This window comes from Lycorma delicatula, chromosome 9, assembly GCF_047948215.1.
Source record: "Lycorma delicatula isolate Av1 chromosome 9, ASM4794821v1, whole genome shotgun sequence".
NCBI classification, from domain to species: domain Eukaryota; kingdom Metazoa; phylum Arthropoda; class Insecta; order Hemiptera; family Fulgoridae; genus Lycorma; species Lycorma delicatula.
Genome location: NC_134463.1, coordinates 124,745,767 through 124,763,646, shown reverse-complemented (window position 1 = coordinate 124,763,646; position 17,880 = coordinate 124,745,767). Strand labels below are relative to the sequence as shown.

Genomic DNA, 17,880 nt, shown 5'->3' with positions numbered 1-17,880 from the left:
GTATCCAGCGATTTCTAAAGAAAAGCTGTGGATGTTGTACCAAAACATTTACAGAAGTTATTGACAATGCTGGTGCTTATTTTGAATTCTAAGGGGGATTATTTGAAACGGTAATAAGTGTCCTTAAGCTTCCATGATCCAAGTATATGTTAAATTCATATACATACCACAGGATGCAATTAAAAATAGGTATTCACTTATCAGATGCCTAGAGTAAAATTATTCTCTAAGAAGTCCTAGTTTAATAAAAATTGGAAGAAAGAAAAATAAAAACAGATTCAATCTTAAAATTGTCTTGCATAAAAAACATTTAAAAAAGGTAGAAATCAATCAATTTTATATATATAAATGTTTCAAGATTATATAGCAAAATAATGTAGTGTGGTAGTTCATGTAAAAAATAAAGAAAACAGCTTCTATAAGACTTAGCTTTCAACATTGTTTGTTTTTTTAAGAATTCATATTTCAAATACTAATTGAAGTATTTTAACAAAATTTGAAATCCAAATTTAAAATATTGGTCTTTATATGACAAATAAATAAGGTTTTCTAATCTTTTCAATTTTCACAATGATCACTGCACAATTCATATATAAATCATTAGTAATAATTTCATAAATATTAAGTTTTTCAAATTTTCTTTTCATTGGAAAAAATCTTAAGCATTTTATTTTGAACTTGAACAAAATAACACCATTTCTTTAAATAAAACATAAAACAACAGTTATAGGAGAAATCTAAATACATAATATTTTGTCAGTTTATGTTTCCTCAAATATGAAGAAAATTATTATTTTTCTCTTAATATAAATATTTTAACTACTATTTTTTTTTTCTTAGAGTGAACAATTATATAATAATTATAATCTTACTTTTGTGTGAATAATTGTTTTTTAGAGTATGGCTTTATTGTTTGCTAACATTCTGAGTATAATATACCAAAACTGTGAGCAATATTTTGACAACAATAATTTAATAACACTGATAAACATAATTTTTGTTTCTTAACATGCGATACATGATTTTAATTTGTTTTTTGATTCTGAAAACGAATATGAACTCAGAATTTTTCTATCGTCCACCACTTTTGAAAAATTTTTAAATTTTAGTTAAAAGATTTTTTCACTTTTCAATGTATAGTTAGTTTAAACATCTTAAGTTCCTATACTGTATTTTGTTAGCTCATTTTTTTGTTTAACTTTGATAACATAATTTGTAAGCTATAAATAAACAATACTAGACGAAGAATTAAATCATATCATAGTCACATATTATGACATATGTACCAATGGTTTGGTGAAAACCAAAGGATCATGTAACCGATTGTTACTTTTGTTTAATAAGGGGAATTAAATGACTTTGTTAGGAATTTAAATTTATCACAAAATCAAGCTAAACTGTTAGGATCAAGACTGCAAGGTTGGAATTTACTTCAAAAAAATTTCGAGCTTTCAAAGCCGACAAAAAGAACTTTCTCAGTACTTTATTGATGAAAATAATTAGTTTTATTGCACAAATATTTATGAGCTTATGTTGTACTTAGGACAAGTTCATAAACCTGATGACTGACACCTTTTTATAGATTCGTCCAAATATAGTTTAAAAGTGGTTCTACTACACAACAGTAACAAATATCCTTCGATACCTTATGGTATTAATTTGAAAAAGACGTACGATGTGATGAAAGAGGTTCTTGAAAAAAATAAATTATAAAAAACATAGCTGGAACATATGTGGTGATTTGAAATTTATAGCTATTTTGTTAGGCATGCACTCAGGTTGTACTAAGTACATGTGATTTCTTTGTGAATGGGACAGCCATTCAACAAGCTAGGGATAAACATTACGTTACCAAAGAGTGGAAGAAACGAGACAGCTTAACTCCAAATGAAAAAAATATTCATGAGCCCTTAGTTGAACCAAAAAAAATATTTTTATCCCCTTTCCATATCAAGCTAGGACTAATGAAAAATTTATTGAAGAATCTATCCCGGATTTTTATACATCGGGCAGAAATTTCCGAATGTAAATGAAGAAAAAATTAAAGAAGGAATATTTGTTGGTCCTCAAATAAGAGAGTTGGTCAAAGATGACTCACTGTTAAATAATGTAGAAAGTGTAGCTTGGGCTTCGTTTAAAGACGTTTGCAAAAGATTTCTCGACAAACAAAAATCCGACAATTGCCACGATATTGTTAATCAACTTCTTACTTCATACAAAGCTATGGGATGTAATATGTCTTTGAAAATACATTTTCTCCACTCACATCTGGATTTTTTCCCAGACATCTTCAGTGACGTAAGTGACGAACGCAGTGAACACTTCCACCAAGACATTTCAGTGATGGAAAGCCGCTACAAAGGGAAATGGAATACTATCATGCTAGCTGATTACTGTTGGACATTAATTTGGGATGTGTCTGAGGCTATTTATAAAAGAAAAGCATCAGTGAAATCATTCTAACACAGGTATGGCCATGCAAAATTATAAATCTTACAGATTTTAACTGTATTTTCCCTTAATTTTTTTTGAAGCATAATTTATTTAAAACAACGAGCGATAGAAAAATTGTATTTACTGATCTGTAATGTGTGCAAAAAAGCAATTCAAGAAATGGTATCACACTTTGAGAAATATTAAAATAGTTTTTTTTTTTGTCTATCAGTGTAATTAAATAACTAAAATTTGATTAAAAAGTAGAATATAGTATCAACTTTAAAACAACTCAGTATTCAGATTAAAGTCTGTTATTGGCAGTTCAAAAGGCCACCTATTTTGTGCATGTTTTTTTTTTTTACAAAATTCAAAGGAAAAGAAGTTTTATTGCAATATTTTGTATAATTATTAAGTAATAATAACATTAATCAAGTTAATCTTTCTTTAATGTGAGGCGTTTATTGTTATCAGGGTAAGATTTTACACACCTAATATGTATTTAAACAAGACATAAGCATTTATGAAGGTACAAAAAACTCAAAACACGAAGTAAAAATTGTCAAACTAATTTCATTTAAATAGTATCTAATTCAAACAATCATTACAAGGCCAGTTAGAAGAGATACTTAATTTTTTATTAACCAGAAAAGCTGTTCAGAGAAAGCCCACTGAATTAAAAATGATGCTGAACCAGTCATCTGATACACCTGATGTTTCTGAAAAAAGGTAACAGATTTTAAAAACACTATTAAAGAAAATATTTTATTTTCCTTTTCAATGAGTATTGCTAAAAATATCATAACCAAATAAATTCATTAAAAAGTACACTAAAGTCTTTGTAATCCAAAAAAGATAGCCCACAGGCTGGTCTAGAAGTAAACTCATTGTCGCAAAAACACTTATTTAACAGCTTCTTTTCAAAGTTGAAGGTTCTCAGATTTGAACCCTACTAGAAGATGGTTGTTTTTATATGGATCTGAATACTAGACATTGGATACTGGTATACTTTGGTAATTGGGGTTCAATTAACCACATGTCTCAGAAGTAGTTTGGCTAAGTTTGTATACGACTACACTTCATTTACATGTCTACATATTATCCTTATCTCATTGGTCCAAGGGGGGAGGATGCTTATTGTTCATTAGTAGAACAGAATGCAATGTACACATTAGGAATAATAATAATAATCCAAAAAAGTTATTGATGACTGAGAATTTATAGATATAAAATTGGCATCTGTAACACTGAAACAGTGTCATAAATAAAGGCTGACAGTAAATAAAGACTTGCAGTAAATCATGTTACATGCTTAACAATAATATGGTTACCAAATACTATTGGATGTGCGATAATAAAGTAATTCTCTATTAACATTTGTAATGGTTCACTAATTTTGATAATACAATAAAAAAACAACAAAACAAATTACATATATAATGCATTTGTATTTACAACCTGCCAGCACAGTGGAATACTATGTCAGAGGGGAACTATTTGCAGTCATGTGTCCAAATAGTATTTCAGTTCATGTACTTTAGTAACATCCTTTTAATAAGAAGGAAATGTCAAATGGATTAAAAGAATAAAATAAATAACAAAATGCAACCATTTAAATTATGTAAAAATTTACAACTTAACATGAATTTTGATCGCTAAATAATCATTATCAGTAATAATAAATGAAACAATAACAAATGAACCGAATAAAATTTTATTCAGAGCAAATTATTACCACCATGTCCTGAATTTATTTATTGTTCTCTTTTGACGATAAACTATTTTGTTGATCACTAATTAAAAAAGAAAAAAGTTTTCACACTGTGTTTAAATTTAAACTAGATTATATACTTGGTCACGACTTTGGAAATAACCACTCTTGATCTGAGTTCTTTTGAAGCATTTGTATTTACATTATATTTTAAACATGTAGGCACAACTGAAAAGGAAAATCTGTAGAACAAAATAAAACATTAAATTAAATATATATAAATTTTTTTAAAGAATAAATAATAAATTAAATCATGGAAAATTATCATAAGGGAACAAAAAGTTAGACATCATGATTAATCTTTACTAATTAGAACATCCATGTGTTTGTACAACAGTGTTCAATTAAAAGGTGTCAGGAACCACAGGCCAAACCTAATGAATTTTTAAACATTGTGTCTGGTTTGGCAGTGAATTGGTCGATTACAAATATACCATAAATAAGTAAAAAAGAACTATATCATCAATCTAATATGTACAAAATGAAAATAGACTATTTACAATTATTTAAAAATAACATCTCAATGATGGCCACCATTTTATTTCACACATTCCAACATAGTTGGACTAGTGCAAAGGTTACACATCACATTTTGCAGCACGGCCACGTCTTCTTGGTTCCATCCTTTAACGTCGTGGATGTTGCTTGTAGTATGTTTGGAAAATATATAATTCTAATATCCCAAAGGAAAAAATCACATGCAGGCAGATCTGGTCATCTTATGGACCATGGCATGTCCTTATCTTCAAGATGATACGTTTAGGATAACTGTCACGGAAACCGTTGGAAATGTGACTCATAGCACCATCTTGCAGAAAAAACGTGTATTGATTAACAGATTGACAAATTTCCTTCAAGCTGAAGGAAATGATCTAATATAGCATTGTGAATTTAGTATAATTTCTTGTCTGACATCAACATCAAAGAATCATAGCCCTATAATTTCAAATGATGAAGTGACACACCAAGACCATCACTTTGTCACTACCATCTTTTCATGTAATCTTTGAAGATTTACACTTGACCAGTAGCAAAAGTTTTACTTACTGATGAAACCTAAAAGGTGGATGAACATCACCACTCATCAAAAAATTGTTTAGATCTGAATTAACACTGAACATGTCTAACAGCTGATGGTAGAAAGCAAGTCAGTTTTCATGATCAACATCATTCAGCGAATGCACGATCTGAATCTTACACAGATGTACCGGACATCTTGGGATAAATCCTTTTTATAGTGTAATTAGAAATGATACTTTGTACTGATCAATTAGCAACATTTTCTGATGTATGCACAGTTTTAATGGTTTCAATTCTTTTCAATGTGGTGCCTGTTTCTCAAAGTTTTAAACTCACATTTTATTGTGTGGGCAGAGGGCAGCAGTCATTATACAAAAATATGAATATATAAGTGATTCCAGAACATTTAGTGCATTGTCATGTAACTGTCATTATTTTTGTAATAATCATGCAAATATTTTTGTTGTATTGTGCTTTAATAGCAAAAATACAGCAGATATTATTCCACAACTCCATTCTGATTGAATTGTAAAACACGAGAAAACTATAATTCTATTCTCCCAGCTCATCAATGGTAGTATATCTAGTGTTGCCAAATTACCCGATTCACTATTACACCTGTTATTTACTGCAGCTTGAGGATGATTTTAGCCAATAAATTCATTCAGAAGTTGTTAAGAGGCGAATAATAAAACTAAAAGCAAATATTTTAGTGTCTTTTTTACATAGTAATATAAGTGTCTGATGAAATCACACGCATATTATATGGCTATCTCTCACAAAGATTAGCTATATATAATGCTCATCAATGAAATTTAGAAAACAGATTGAATTTTACTTTGGTCTCATTTATCAGTAATGGATTAACAATTCTCTAGATATCAGAAATTTAATTATAAGGTTTTTGTTTAACATCTCTTTTAGGTAACTTTTTTTTTAAGATCACTCTGAGAATGATTCTGCTTTAAGTGTTTCAAGAAAACTCATGCGCTTAAAATCAACAGTATCTTCTTTTTTATAATGCTATTTTTTTGTGTACAAAGAATTTGACGTTGGTATCAATATTATATTTTGAGTTGTATTCTGTTACTGATAGCAGCATGTTTTCTATGACCTATGTTAACATTTTTTAACGAGATCTCTCTATCTACTAAATACATTATTAAAGTTTTGGCTAAGTCTCTATTTATTGCATTTTATTCTCATATTATCTTCGTGTTTCATACAGAATTGAAACACAAGTTCACTATTTCAATTAATACTCTATCTTATTAGTCTTTTTTTATTTTTTTAAATCTTATTAGTCTATATTCCATTATCTCAACTTATGTGTGCTTTTCTTAATTGTGTAGATTACACATGAATGGTAAAATTTGTTATTTTAAAAAACTTGCAAGATGAACTTATTTAAAACAACATGTAGCAGTTTACAACTGAAATCCTAGGTAGGTATGTCCTCATAATCATATTTACTAATGGCTTGCTTCCTCTCAATAAAAATAGATTAATACATTTAAAAAAGAACTATGAAATGGAAAAAAGAATTAGCCATAAAAAATAAACTTCTTCTCTTTTTGTGAAATGTTTTAATTTACACATTCTGTATTTATTTTAATAAAAGATTTAAACAAATAAAATGAATTTCTTTGGAAGTTTTTTCATTTTGAGTAGTCGAGAGTTCCTCTCCTTTTAGTCAGACAATTTTTTTAACGATTTAGTCGGTGAATCATGTAACATATTACTACTATGATTGGTAAACAGAATTGAAAAAAAAGTAGGATTTTCAACCATTTGTGTAGAATTTATTTTTTAAACTTTCAAACATAGTTTCTACCTTCATTTTGAAGAAGGAACAGTTCTTTGTGTTCTACTTACTAGGAAGATATCTCAGCAAAAGGTTTCAAGGAATAAAAATTAATCCAAACATCAAGATTTGGTACAAAAAAATTTTACAGATACTTTCACTTAGTATTCTGGGATAACCGGAGGAAAACTTACAAATTCATCTTCTTTTTACTAATTCATTCTTTTATCAATTTTTCTTTTAAGTATAATCTGATATCTGTAAAATATTACAACTAAAAATGAGATTTTTTTTTCAAATTAAAAAATAAATTTTTTTATTGCTAAAATTAAAACTCTTGGTTTGTATAGATAGTATAAGGAATTGCCAAAGTATTAAACTCAAATATTAGTGTGTACAAAGGGGACAGTTTAAAATAATGAAATGCAGATGAGTATGTATGTAGACCATCCACCAGCTAAGATACTAACACGGTCTAAATCCATTGCGGTTATACTGTACAAAGTGTATTATGTGTATGCATGTATGTGTAGTGTATGTATTTAAGTGTTTGTATGCACACATGTGATTATTAAAATCTGGGCAATTTATTTGTAAATAATTACCATGTTTTTTTTTTTTTTAATTAGGTACAAATAATAATAATTTTATTTTTGTTAAATACATAATGCATTAGCCCTAAATAACACTTATAACATAATTATACAATATCAGTTATTATTAATTTATTTTACAAATAAATTAATAACAGGTAAGTATATTTTTGTAGTGGACATTATAATTAGTTATTATTTATACTAAATAGTAATTTCAGTAACTGTTAGTAAATTATTCTATTTTTTGTTTCCGTATTTATCATTTATAATTATAATTATTATTACCACTACTATTATATCTTCATTGAGCACTTGGCCTGTAGTAAAATAACAATAATAATAATAATATTTAATAAATACAGGTTGATAAATCTTAGTTAAACTGTTCATATCATCAATTCAAAACATGATTTTTCAATTAACATAGATTAAAATCACACTTCAAATAATATTTAATTGTAGACTTTGGATTTTACAGCAGGTGTTGATATCAAAATGATGACATAAAATTGCAGTATTTAAAAATATTACCTACTTTTACAAGTATACACTTGCTTATTATTTCTTAATGTTGCCACAGTTTCTGAAAGGGAAAAAACAGAAATGAGATTTACATTTTTTTTTTTTAAATTTATTTTGCTTAAAAATATTTTCTTTTTTTTTTATCATACAGTTTGTTTTATCAAAGCAAGTTAAAATTTTATACAGATTAATAGATGGTAATATGAAGAATGAATAGACTCTGCATAAAGAAAATTTGAGTTAAAAAGCAAATAATGAGAATGTGTACAGGAATTTGCCATTTTTTAAATGTAAATGAACCATGCAATATATTCTGTCACTGCAATATCATTTTTTAAACAAAATGAAGGTTTATGAAATGAAATCTATGGAGTGCGTCACTTAGAACTTAAAATTCAAACTCAATCAAAATGTGGTGATAAAAAAATTGTATGGTCCATTTAAAGTAAAAATATGACTAATTCTCCCGTAAGTTTAATTATATTAACTAAAGTTAAAATGTGTTTGAATTTTTGTTGTTTTAAGAGTTTCCACCTGTGTGATATTAAGTTCACACTTAATTTATTAAAAAAAAATAATTACAGTTAATTTTTTGCCATCAAAGAAGATATAGCGAAACTGGAGTCAATAATGTTTATTTTTGATAATTGACAGGAATTAGTTCATTTAATATTACGTTCAATTTTAAATTGAATATGCCACTCACTAAGACATTGCAGGAGTACCAAAAATGTCAGTCATAAGGAATCCAGTTTACTGGCTTGCCCATGACTCAGTTGCTTTTATTATTTTATTGTTATACAGAGATCTAATCTAGTTCAGTGATTTATTATTGTACATTCATAAAGTACCTTTGTACTTTATGAATGTTTTAAAAATCTAGTTAATAATAGCCAATCTTACTCTAAGTTCTTTTAGTGGTATTTTAATATTCTTTATTTAATATTGTACCTTTATATATTAAACATTTAATTGTTTCAGAATATGTTTTACTTTAGTCAAACTCCAGATGTTTGACACATTTTCAAGAATGATAGTCTGTTAGAGCTCAAAAGTTTGGGGATGTAACAACAGGATATTAGAAGCGGCCCAGCATTTCATCCTAAAAAAAGTCTTTTATTTGCCTGTAAACATGCTGAACTGTGTTTTACACATCGTGACTGGTTTATCACCAAGTTTTATTCAGAACTAATATCTCACTAAAAGCATAACCAAAATGTTCTTAAATATCATGACAGAAGGTACTTTGAAAAAATAACTGTAAAAAAGAAAGTTTTTTGGTTTACAGAATATGATTATGGTTAACATAGTACTTTACTTGAAGATTTGGATGTGGAAGGCGTGTTTCATAATTGTAAAAATAAAATAATAATATTTTCATGTGGTTCCAGTAAATAGTCAAAGATTCAAATTCTGTGGGTTGATTGTGTTAGAGGATATACAGAGTGATCCAGGAGGAAGGGGAAATAAATAATTTGGGAACTGAATGTAGAGTCTGAAATAAGGAAAAAGGTTCATACAAACATATGTCTGAAAAGGCTTTGTTATCGAGTTATGGCTAGTGAAAAATTACATTTGGATTTCAGTTCTCTAAAGAAATGAGGTCATACTGAAATTTTTAAGGTGTTGTCTAAGGGGTCAACTTAATGGTTTCTTATGTTTTTTGATGTGAAAAATCAAATAAAAAAGGGTTAACAGAACTGTATCGTTCTTAGTTTTGATGATATCCAACTTAAAACAGAAAGAATGTGTTATGAAAAACACTTTTTATAGGTTAAAATTATAACAATTAAATGACTAAATAAATGACTAATAAATGATACATTTTATTACCAAAATAAGTCTTAAATGACTAATAAATGATACATTTTATTACCAAAACTTGTAGAGAATTAAACTTCTCTAGAGAAAAGAAAAGTTAAATTTTGTTATTAAAACAAAACAGAACAAAACTTAACAGAAGAATGTTATTAATTTGTAAAATTTTTTAGTACATTTTAGACCTTTGAAAAATTGGGTTGGTAACACTAATTTTGTGCTCAAAATTAATTTGAATACAATCATTATTGTCATAAAATTGTTGTTACATGTTGATAAATATTAGGTGATTTAGTTGTTTTTGATTGTGTTTAGTTATTTTTGAGAATCAAGTTAGGTAGTGTTTTTGTGTTTGTTGTACCGTTTTAAGTGTACCTACATTTTTCTAGCTGAATCTGCATTGAAAAGTAAAATTCTGTCTTTTCACTCATGAAGAATTTGCTGATATGATTATTGTGTACAGCTGTGGTGGAAGAATACTGATTTAAGTATCCTGGATGAGTAGTTCCAAACCATAAAGTTTTTTGTAGAACTTTTAATAATCTTCATGAGATTGGTACATTTCCCAGTGTTCATGTTTCATTTAATGGCAACTAGTGTTTCATGGTGATGAAAAGGAAAATATTCTTCAGGTGGTGCAACTAAGTCCTAAAATGAGCATGTAAAGAATTTCTACACGATTCAAAATTCCACGGAGTATAGTAGGAGGACATTACATGCTCATGGAGCATCCTTATCATGTTCTGGGAACACCTCCAGCATGGTGAACATACCAGTCAACTGCAATTTTGTCAACAAATTAACAATAACTCCCACTTAATTCTGTTCATACTATTTTCAAATGAAGCTACTCTTACTTGCAATGGTATAAACAACAAATGAATTTCATACTGGGAGTCTGAAGAAAACCCACATGCTGTAGTTGGAATGAAATTTCCAGCAATGATTTTCGGTAAATGTTTGATCTGGACCGATAACCAATTAATAGACCCTTTCACATTAGAACAACATATCATAAGGAGAAATTATCTGGAATTTTTAAACAATGGGTTTCTTACAGTGCTTGAAAATTTCTCAACAGCGAAATTTACTGAAATGTATTGTAAACTTGAAGAAGTACCAACACATTTTCACAAAAGAAATAAGACAACTCTTGATGGGTTGGACATACAAGGCCGGTAAATTGTCCACCTACATCATTAGATCTTACTCCCTTAGATTCCTGTTTGTAGGGATGTATGAAATGCAAGGTATAGAAACAAAACTAGACAGATGTGATTAAGTGATTGCTTGCATTCTCAATGCTGCTGCCCTCATCAAGGAATGCTTAGATATCATTATGGTGGCAACAGAAAATGTAAGGAAACGAGTTGAAACCTTCATCAACGTTAATTTTCAAACATTTATTGTAAATTAATACTATAAACACAACAGTGAATATTATTTTTTAAGTGAATTAAAGGTATTTTAATTTTTCTAAGATCTAAATTTATTATACTAAAAAGAGCTGTTTTAAATGTGTACAAATTCATACAATTTTATTTTAAGTTTTGTTTTGTTTTTAATAAAAAAAAGTTAATTTTTTTTTTTTTGTTTTTCGTAGACTTCATTACATCAGTTTTTCCAGAAATACAGGGTGATTCAAAGAAACGGGAAATTTTGAAAGTTGTGTTGGTAGCCGTGGGCGATTGGTACAACTTGATAAGTGGCGCCAGCCTCTCTAACCTAACCTGCCATTTAGTTGTCATGGATCCTTGAAGTGGTGCGCAACGTGAATTTTCTATCAAAGCGTTTTACAGAAACAATGACAGTGTGGAGGGAGAGCGCAGAGAATTTCACCGTCATTTTAATCTGGGACCGCACGACTGTGTTCCATCAGCACGTGCAATTAAAACATGGATATCTAATTTTGAGGAAACCGGTTCGGCAATGAAAAAAAAACCTCCAGGCCATGAGCGAACCGTCCGTACACCACAGAATGTTCAAGCTTTACAAGATGCTGTCACACGAAGTCCACATCGGTCAACTGTCGTCTCTCAGCATCTTTACAATCGCATAGTTCAAGTGTTTGAAGAATGTTAATGAAGGACTTGCAATTCCATCCGTACAAGTTGCAGATCGTCCAGGATCTGAAACCGAACGATGCAGTTGTGCGAGCACAATTCTGTAATGTAATGCTTCAGAAGATAAACGATAACGAAGAGTTTGTTTACCAACTGTGGATGGTGGATGTCAGACAATGCGCATTTCCACCACAGTGGATTTGTTAACAAGCAAAATTTCAGATACTGGGCACAAGAAAATCCTACGCAGCTACACCAGTGTCCGTTGCACAGCCAGAAAGTGACTGTGTGGTGTGCTATGTCATCTTACGGTGTTATAGGCCCTTATTTTTTTGAGGATGACAACGGTCTTGCGATTACAGTGACGTCAGCTCGTTACGTAGCCGTGCTTGAAACCTTTGTTGTGGAACAACAAAAGAGATTTCCACTGATTCTTAACACAACCTGGTTTCAACAAGACGGGGCAACGTCACATACTGCACGAATATCGATGGCAGCTGTACGTCGATTGTTTGGACAACGTGTCATTTCACAAAACGGTGACATTAGATGGCCTCCCAGATCGCCTGATCTCTCAGCTTGCGATTACTTTTTGTAATCACCTTAAAAGCAAAGTGTTCCACAGTAGACCTGCTACAACGGAAGAATTGAAGGCAAAGATCCGAGAAGCAATTGCGGAAATTCCAGTTGAGATGTTACGTCAAACCATGAACAATTTAACGAAGAGACTTCGTGAGTACTTACGTAGAAGAGGAGGTCACCAGGAAGATGTCATCTTTAAAAAATAAACTAAAATGTATATATCCTAAACTGGCAACATTTGTACAATTACATGAAATAAAATTCATTTTCTAAAAAAAATTTTTCATTAACGTTATTTAATTTTTAATATTTCCCGTTTCTTTGAATCTGTTGTACAGAAATCTGTTGTTTGAAGTACCTGTTGTACTTCGAACCTAAAAGAAGTGTATTTTTGTCACCGAATTTTTCTGTTTTGTGTTTGATATTATGAAAACTAAGAGATATATTTCTAGAACCTTTTATTAGATTTTTCAGACAAAAAACATAAAAGACATCAAGTTTACCCCTTTATATAACACCTTAAAAATTTCAGTATGACTTCATTTCCCTATCCTCCTGAATCATTCTGTATTTACAGCAAAGAAAGTTTTATGGTAATCAGTTCGTTCTTTAATGCTAGAACAGAACTAATTTTTAAACAAGTATTCTTTTATGATTCCATCATACTAATGAAGTTTGTGTAACCTTAAAGAGAAAGATGTGAAACTTTTAATTATAGTCTGTCCAATACTATATAAAGTAAGGTTCAAGAATTAAAAAAAAATTATCTGACAATTAATTAATAAATTTTTAAATACTTTGTATTGAACAGTTTTGATTAAGTATTGTAAACAAGCACGGAAATAAAAATATAAATTAATTAAAGAATTTAATTATGCATGTTTCTTTTATTTGTATCTAAATTTGTTTTAATTTAATATATGTGGAGGTTATTAAATTTTGTTTGTTTGTTTACATCACACTACCTCCACTGATTTAATGACCAAGAATATTACCTAGATTTGTGTATATAATAAAATATTTTTTGTGCAAGTATTTTCTGTTTTAATAAAGGTATTAGTATAATCTTATTATCCAGCATTAATAAAGTAGAAATAATGTGTCTTATGTAACCAGGAAGATTAAGGCAAAACAACAATAAGATTATAAAGGATGGCAGTGAGCAAGTACCACAGAAAAAAATAACAATGGTAACTGTAACGTAAAAACCAGCTACTGAAAATGATGAAATTGTATATATTTTTGTTAATTTCATGTTATTAAAAAATTTGGAAAATGTTTCACACTCATATTTGGAATGGGATGGTTAATGTTTTTGAGCAGAGCTAAGGAATTTTTGAACGTAATTTTTGTCATATTCAATTACTACATTTGTGGTACTAATAGATAGACATTTTTATATTTAAAAAAAAAAAAATATTTACAAGGAGCTGTTGTAGAGCCAATACAGTAGTTACTGATTATAACTTATTTATTATTTTGAATCCAGGTTTATAAACAGATTGCACACAATCAAAAAATGCTTTTTATCATAGATATTTTAAAATCTACACGTTTACCATCCAAAAGAATAAAAAAGTTTTTTTAATAGAAAAATAATGTCGGTATAATCAAGATAAAAATATATTTTATCTTAATGCAATATTTTTTTCATATGGTTATACATTTTTAATTCTATTATTCTTAATAAAGGTAAATTAAGATTAATTTATTAAGCCCAAATAACAAGAAACTCAATTATTTTATGGTATACTTAGATATTTTCCACGTTCATTAAAAATGAAGCATATCATTACACACTTCATCATTAAGTAACACAAAAAACAATGAATTTATACTAAAAAAAAAAAAACAAAATGGTGTTATTGCCAAGTGCAGCATTTACTGCCAGCAGTAAGATAACCTTTTTTTGTGCCAGAGTGGGAACAGTAGCACCAATCATTGAAGGCAAATGCAAAAACAACTGAAAGTTACTTTTTTCTTATAAAAGTTTGGTTTGTCATAACAGAACTTTATATTATTAAGTGAATTATCATATAAACATAAATTTATTGTAATATTAATATTTGCAAAAAAATAAATTAATACCTTTATTTCTTATAAACCAGTTGCTATGTGAGGTTTAGCTGTAGTTGATGCTATTTCTGACAGCCGAACATCTATTGGTATTCGATCATCATATAGTGTTGGTGCTTGTAAAATGATACCGGCTGTACCAACTAATACAGCCAATGTAAATATCCACAGAAATAATCTATCCAACACCATTGCAACATATTTCCAGTCTTCTTTCACCTGAAATTTAATTCAATATTAATTATATTAACTCGATAAAATAGTAACAGCAAATATTTTAAATTACTACTCTTTTAGTTGAGAGGGACCCCATCTTATATACGAATAAGATTGAGAGATCTGGTATTCTGAAATAGTTTTCTCAGAATCCTCCATCAATCTTTTTAGTTGTTATATGGACAAGTGCTAATATCAAGAACTGTATTTGATGCAATCAATTCAGCCCCAAAAGATGATTCTATGATGGTAGTATACATAAGCATAATAAATATTTAATTATGAGAAGCTTAAAATTTTGTTATAATAATTCAAAGTAAAACACTATATTCTGATTAATTTTTGTATATCAATTTAATCATCTCAAGAAAAATTGTTTAATAAAACACTTGAACTAATAGATATATAGATTTAACATTATTTGTTGCTGATAAAACCTCTTTGTTTATAGTAGATGGACTAAATCCTAAAATTTTAATCTTTAAACGCAAACAATTCAATTTCTTAAAAGCTAAATGTAACTGAAATGATTAGCTCTTGCAGTCATTAAAAAATTTACATCACCAAGGCCAGCCTGAGAGGGTAAACAGCGCCCTTGAACAATATCAAAATAGCTTCTCTAACCCCCTCTCATCATATACAAACTAAAAGATTATTACTCCCATTATGTATCATTTTATTGCACTATCAATTATTATAAATACATTAATAATTACATATATAGAAACATTACATAATACAAATTATAGTTTTATTTTGTGAGATTTAATTGTAATAATATTTGCTATCACATCTTCTAAATTTATTTCTTTTAAATTATCTTGTTCTATCAACATTTCAGCTGAACTGTCTAATTTATTTTGTGTCATTGTCATCCTTAGGGCAGTCTTTATTAGTTTCAATTTTGAAAACTTAACTCTGCACTAGCTACAGACATGGGCAAAGTCAATATTATTCTCAAAACTATGAATGTATTTGGTAAGGTACAATGTATAAGGTATATAAAAGTTGTTTTTAGCAAGAGATAAAAAGTGATAAAAGCAAAAATAAATTTTTAATAAACTTAATTTTTTTTTTAAGATAATGAACTATCAATATGCAATTTATGAACTACATACATCAAATAAAAAGTACCTTAGTAGAATCTTCTTCACGTTTTGTATGATCAGCAATAAATCTCACACCATCAATAGCTTTGTGCAGTTCAGGACAATGATGCCAATGGGTTAGTCGTCGACATAGCGTCTCTTCCGATGGTGGTGGAGGAAGTTCATCCGGGCAGATTAAAGGTGGCAGAGGAGGAGTACCATGAATTCGACAACCACTTCCCAATCCTGATGCTTCTAGTTCCCTTTGATATTTAATAGAAGTAAATTATAAGTCTTTAAATTTACATATATAAATTGAACTAGTAACAGTTTAAACTTTTGTAAACTAGATGAAATGATGTTAATTCAACTCTATATTACAAGGTATGTTTTAAAGTACCGTTAAAAAAAAAACAAGTACACTATTCTTAAAAATATAATTTTTATCCGAAAGCCTGTACGATATATATATATATATATATATATATTTAATCTACTTTTCTACATAATTGCCAGCAATAATAAGGCACTTGTCGCATTATGCAACTAGCTTTTGAACACTGTCGTCATAGAAGTCTGCCGCCTGACTTAACCACTGCAACACGGTCGGCTTGACACCATCATCGTCGATAATTTAAGCATTTGGTCATAATTTCATTGACAACACTTCTTGAAACTTGAGAAAACTCTTCAGATAGTGAAGAAATGTTTTCTCTCACTTTTTCGTCAACTTTCTGCACCAAATCTTCAGTAATGACAGAAGGTCGTCATTCCATTCATCATGACATTCCGGTGGACATCTTTAAAGCTCTAATCCATTTTCGTACCATTCGATCGCTCATAATGTTTTCTCCATTCACTTCACTGATCTGACAATGAATTGCAGCCGCTTTCATGCCTTTAGCACTAAAAAAAACGAATCACACCACGTATTTCACAGACGGCGGGATTCTTGATCAGCGGAGGCATTTAAATACTCGCAAACAAACGTAATTACTTGTACAGCGTATACAAGAATATTACGTATGGAATACAGAATACTTCCGTAGTGGCGTCTGTGGCTACTTGTGTCTCGCGACAGGCAAGTGAGGATACCGAACTTCAACGAAACCGGCCGATTGTAGTCACGCGCCACACTACTCTTGGCGCGTTATTTGAACGCGCGAGGATGCATGAACATATCAAGCAATCGGATTTATTATTAAATAATATTAATATTATAGGATAAAAATTAGGACAAAATTCTATTGTTTGTTTAATAGAGCAAATGAAAAGTAATAAAATAAAAACAGAAAAACAAACCATAACCAGATTTAAACAATAAAAAATAAAAAAAAGAATGAAAAAAAAAATTTAAATGAGTAAAAAAATGAACGAAACATTAAAAAAAATTTTAAATTATTAAAAATATAACAAACTTATCTGTAGTTTGAAAAACAAATAATAGAATGTAAAAAAAATTATGAAATTGACCAAAGCTGAAAAATCGTAAAAAAGAAAAGTTTAAAAAGTAAAAAAATTAATAATCTTGGGAAGTAGAGAAAACAATGCTACTATCGGATAACAAATTTATTGCAATATCGTGTTTTTCTTGTACAGTGGGAGCAATTATGGCATTCGTCGGTTTCTGCCTTTGCTTTTTGGTAGACAGCACTTTTTTTTGTTCCTGTGTGACGCACAAAACGATTCTTTTCACTTTTTTCGATTGCTGTTTTCCACTCATCAAATTGTTTTTCACTATCAAATGATAAAAACTCTTTATCCACTATCACAATATCATGCGTTACCTTATAATGTTGAAGCATTTCATTGCGCATAATACACGAATAATTGTCACTGCACAATACACAAGGAATATCACTCATTGATTCTTCACGTGGTTTCTTATGTT

General features: G+C 29.2%; 1 protein-coding gene across 2 annotated transcripts in view; it reads right to left on the bottom strand.

Moving 5' to 3' along the window:
• Positions 1-2,920: 2,920 nt before the first annotated feature.
• The window catches only part of LOC142330580 (acetylcholine receptor subunit alpha-like), a 668,320-nt gene continuing 653,360 nt past the window's right edge, over positions 2,921-17,880 (bottom strand). Inside the window, exons 12-15 of one of the 2 annotated variants that reach the window (XR_012757812.1) lie at positions 16,036-16,252; positions 14,698-14,904; positions 8,160-8,207; positions 2,921-4,386 (exon numbers count right to left, since the gene is read on the bottom strand). Coding sequence is in view for 1 of the 2 variants with exons in the window: in XM_075375962.1 (XP_075232077.1) it covers positions 14,707-14,904; positions 16,036-16,252 (415 nt within the window). In the remaining variant the exon portion in view is untranslated. Of the gene's footprint in view, positions 4,387-5,176; positions 8,208-14,697; positions 14,905-16,035; positions 16,253-17,880 lie in introns of those variants that run through there. The other variant, XM_075375962.1, reaches the window with a different exon arrangement.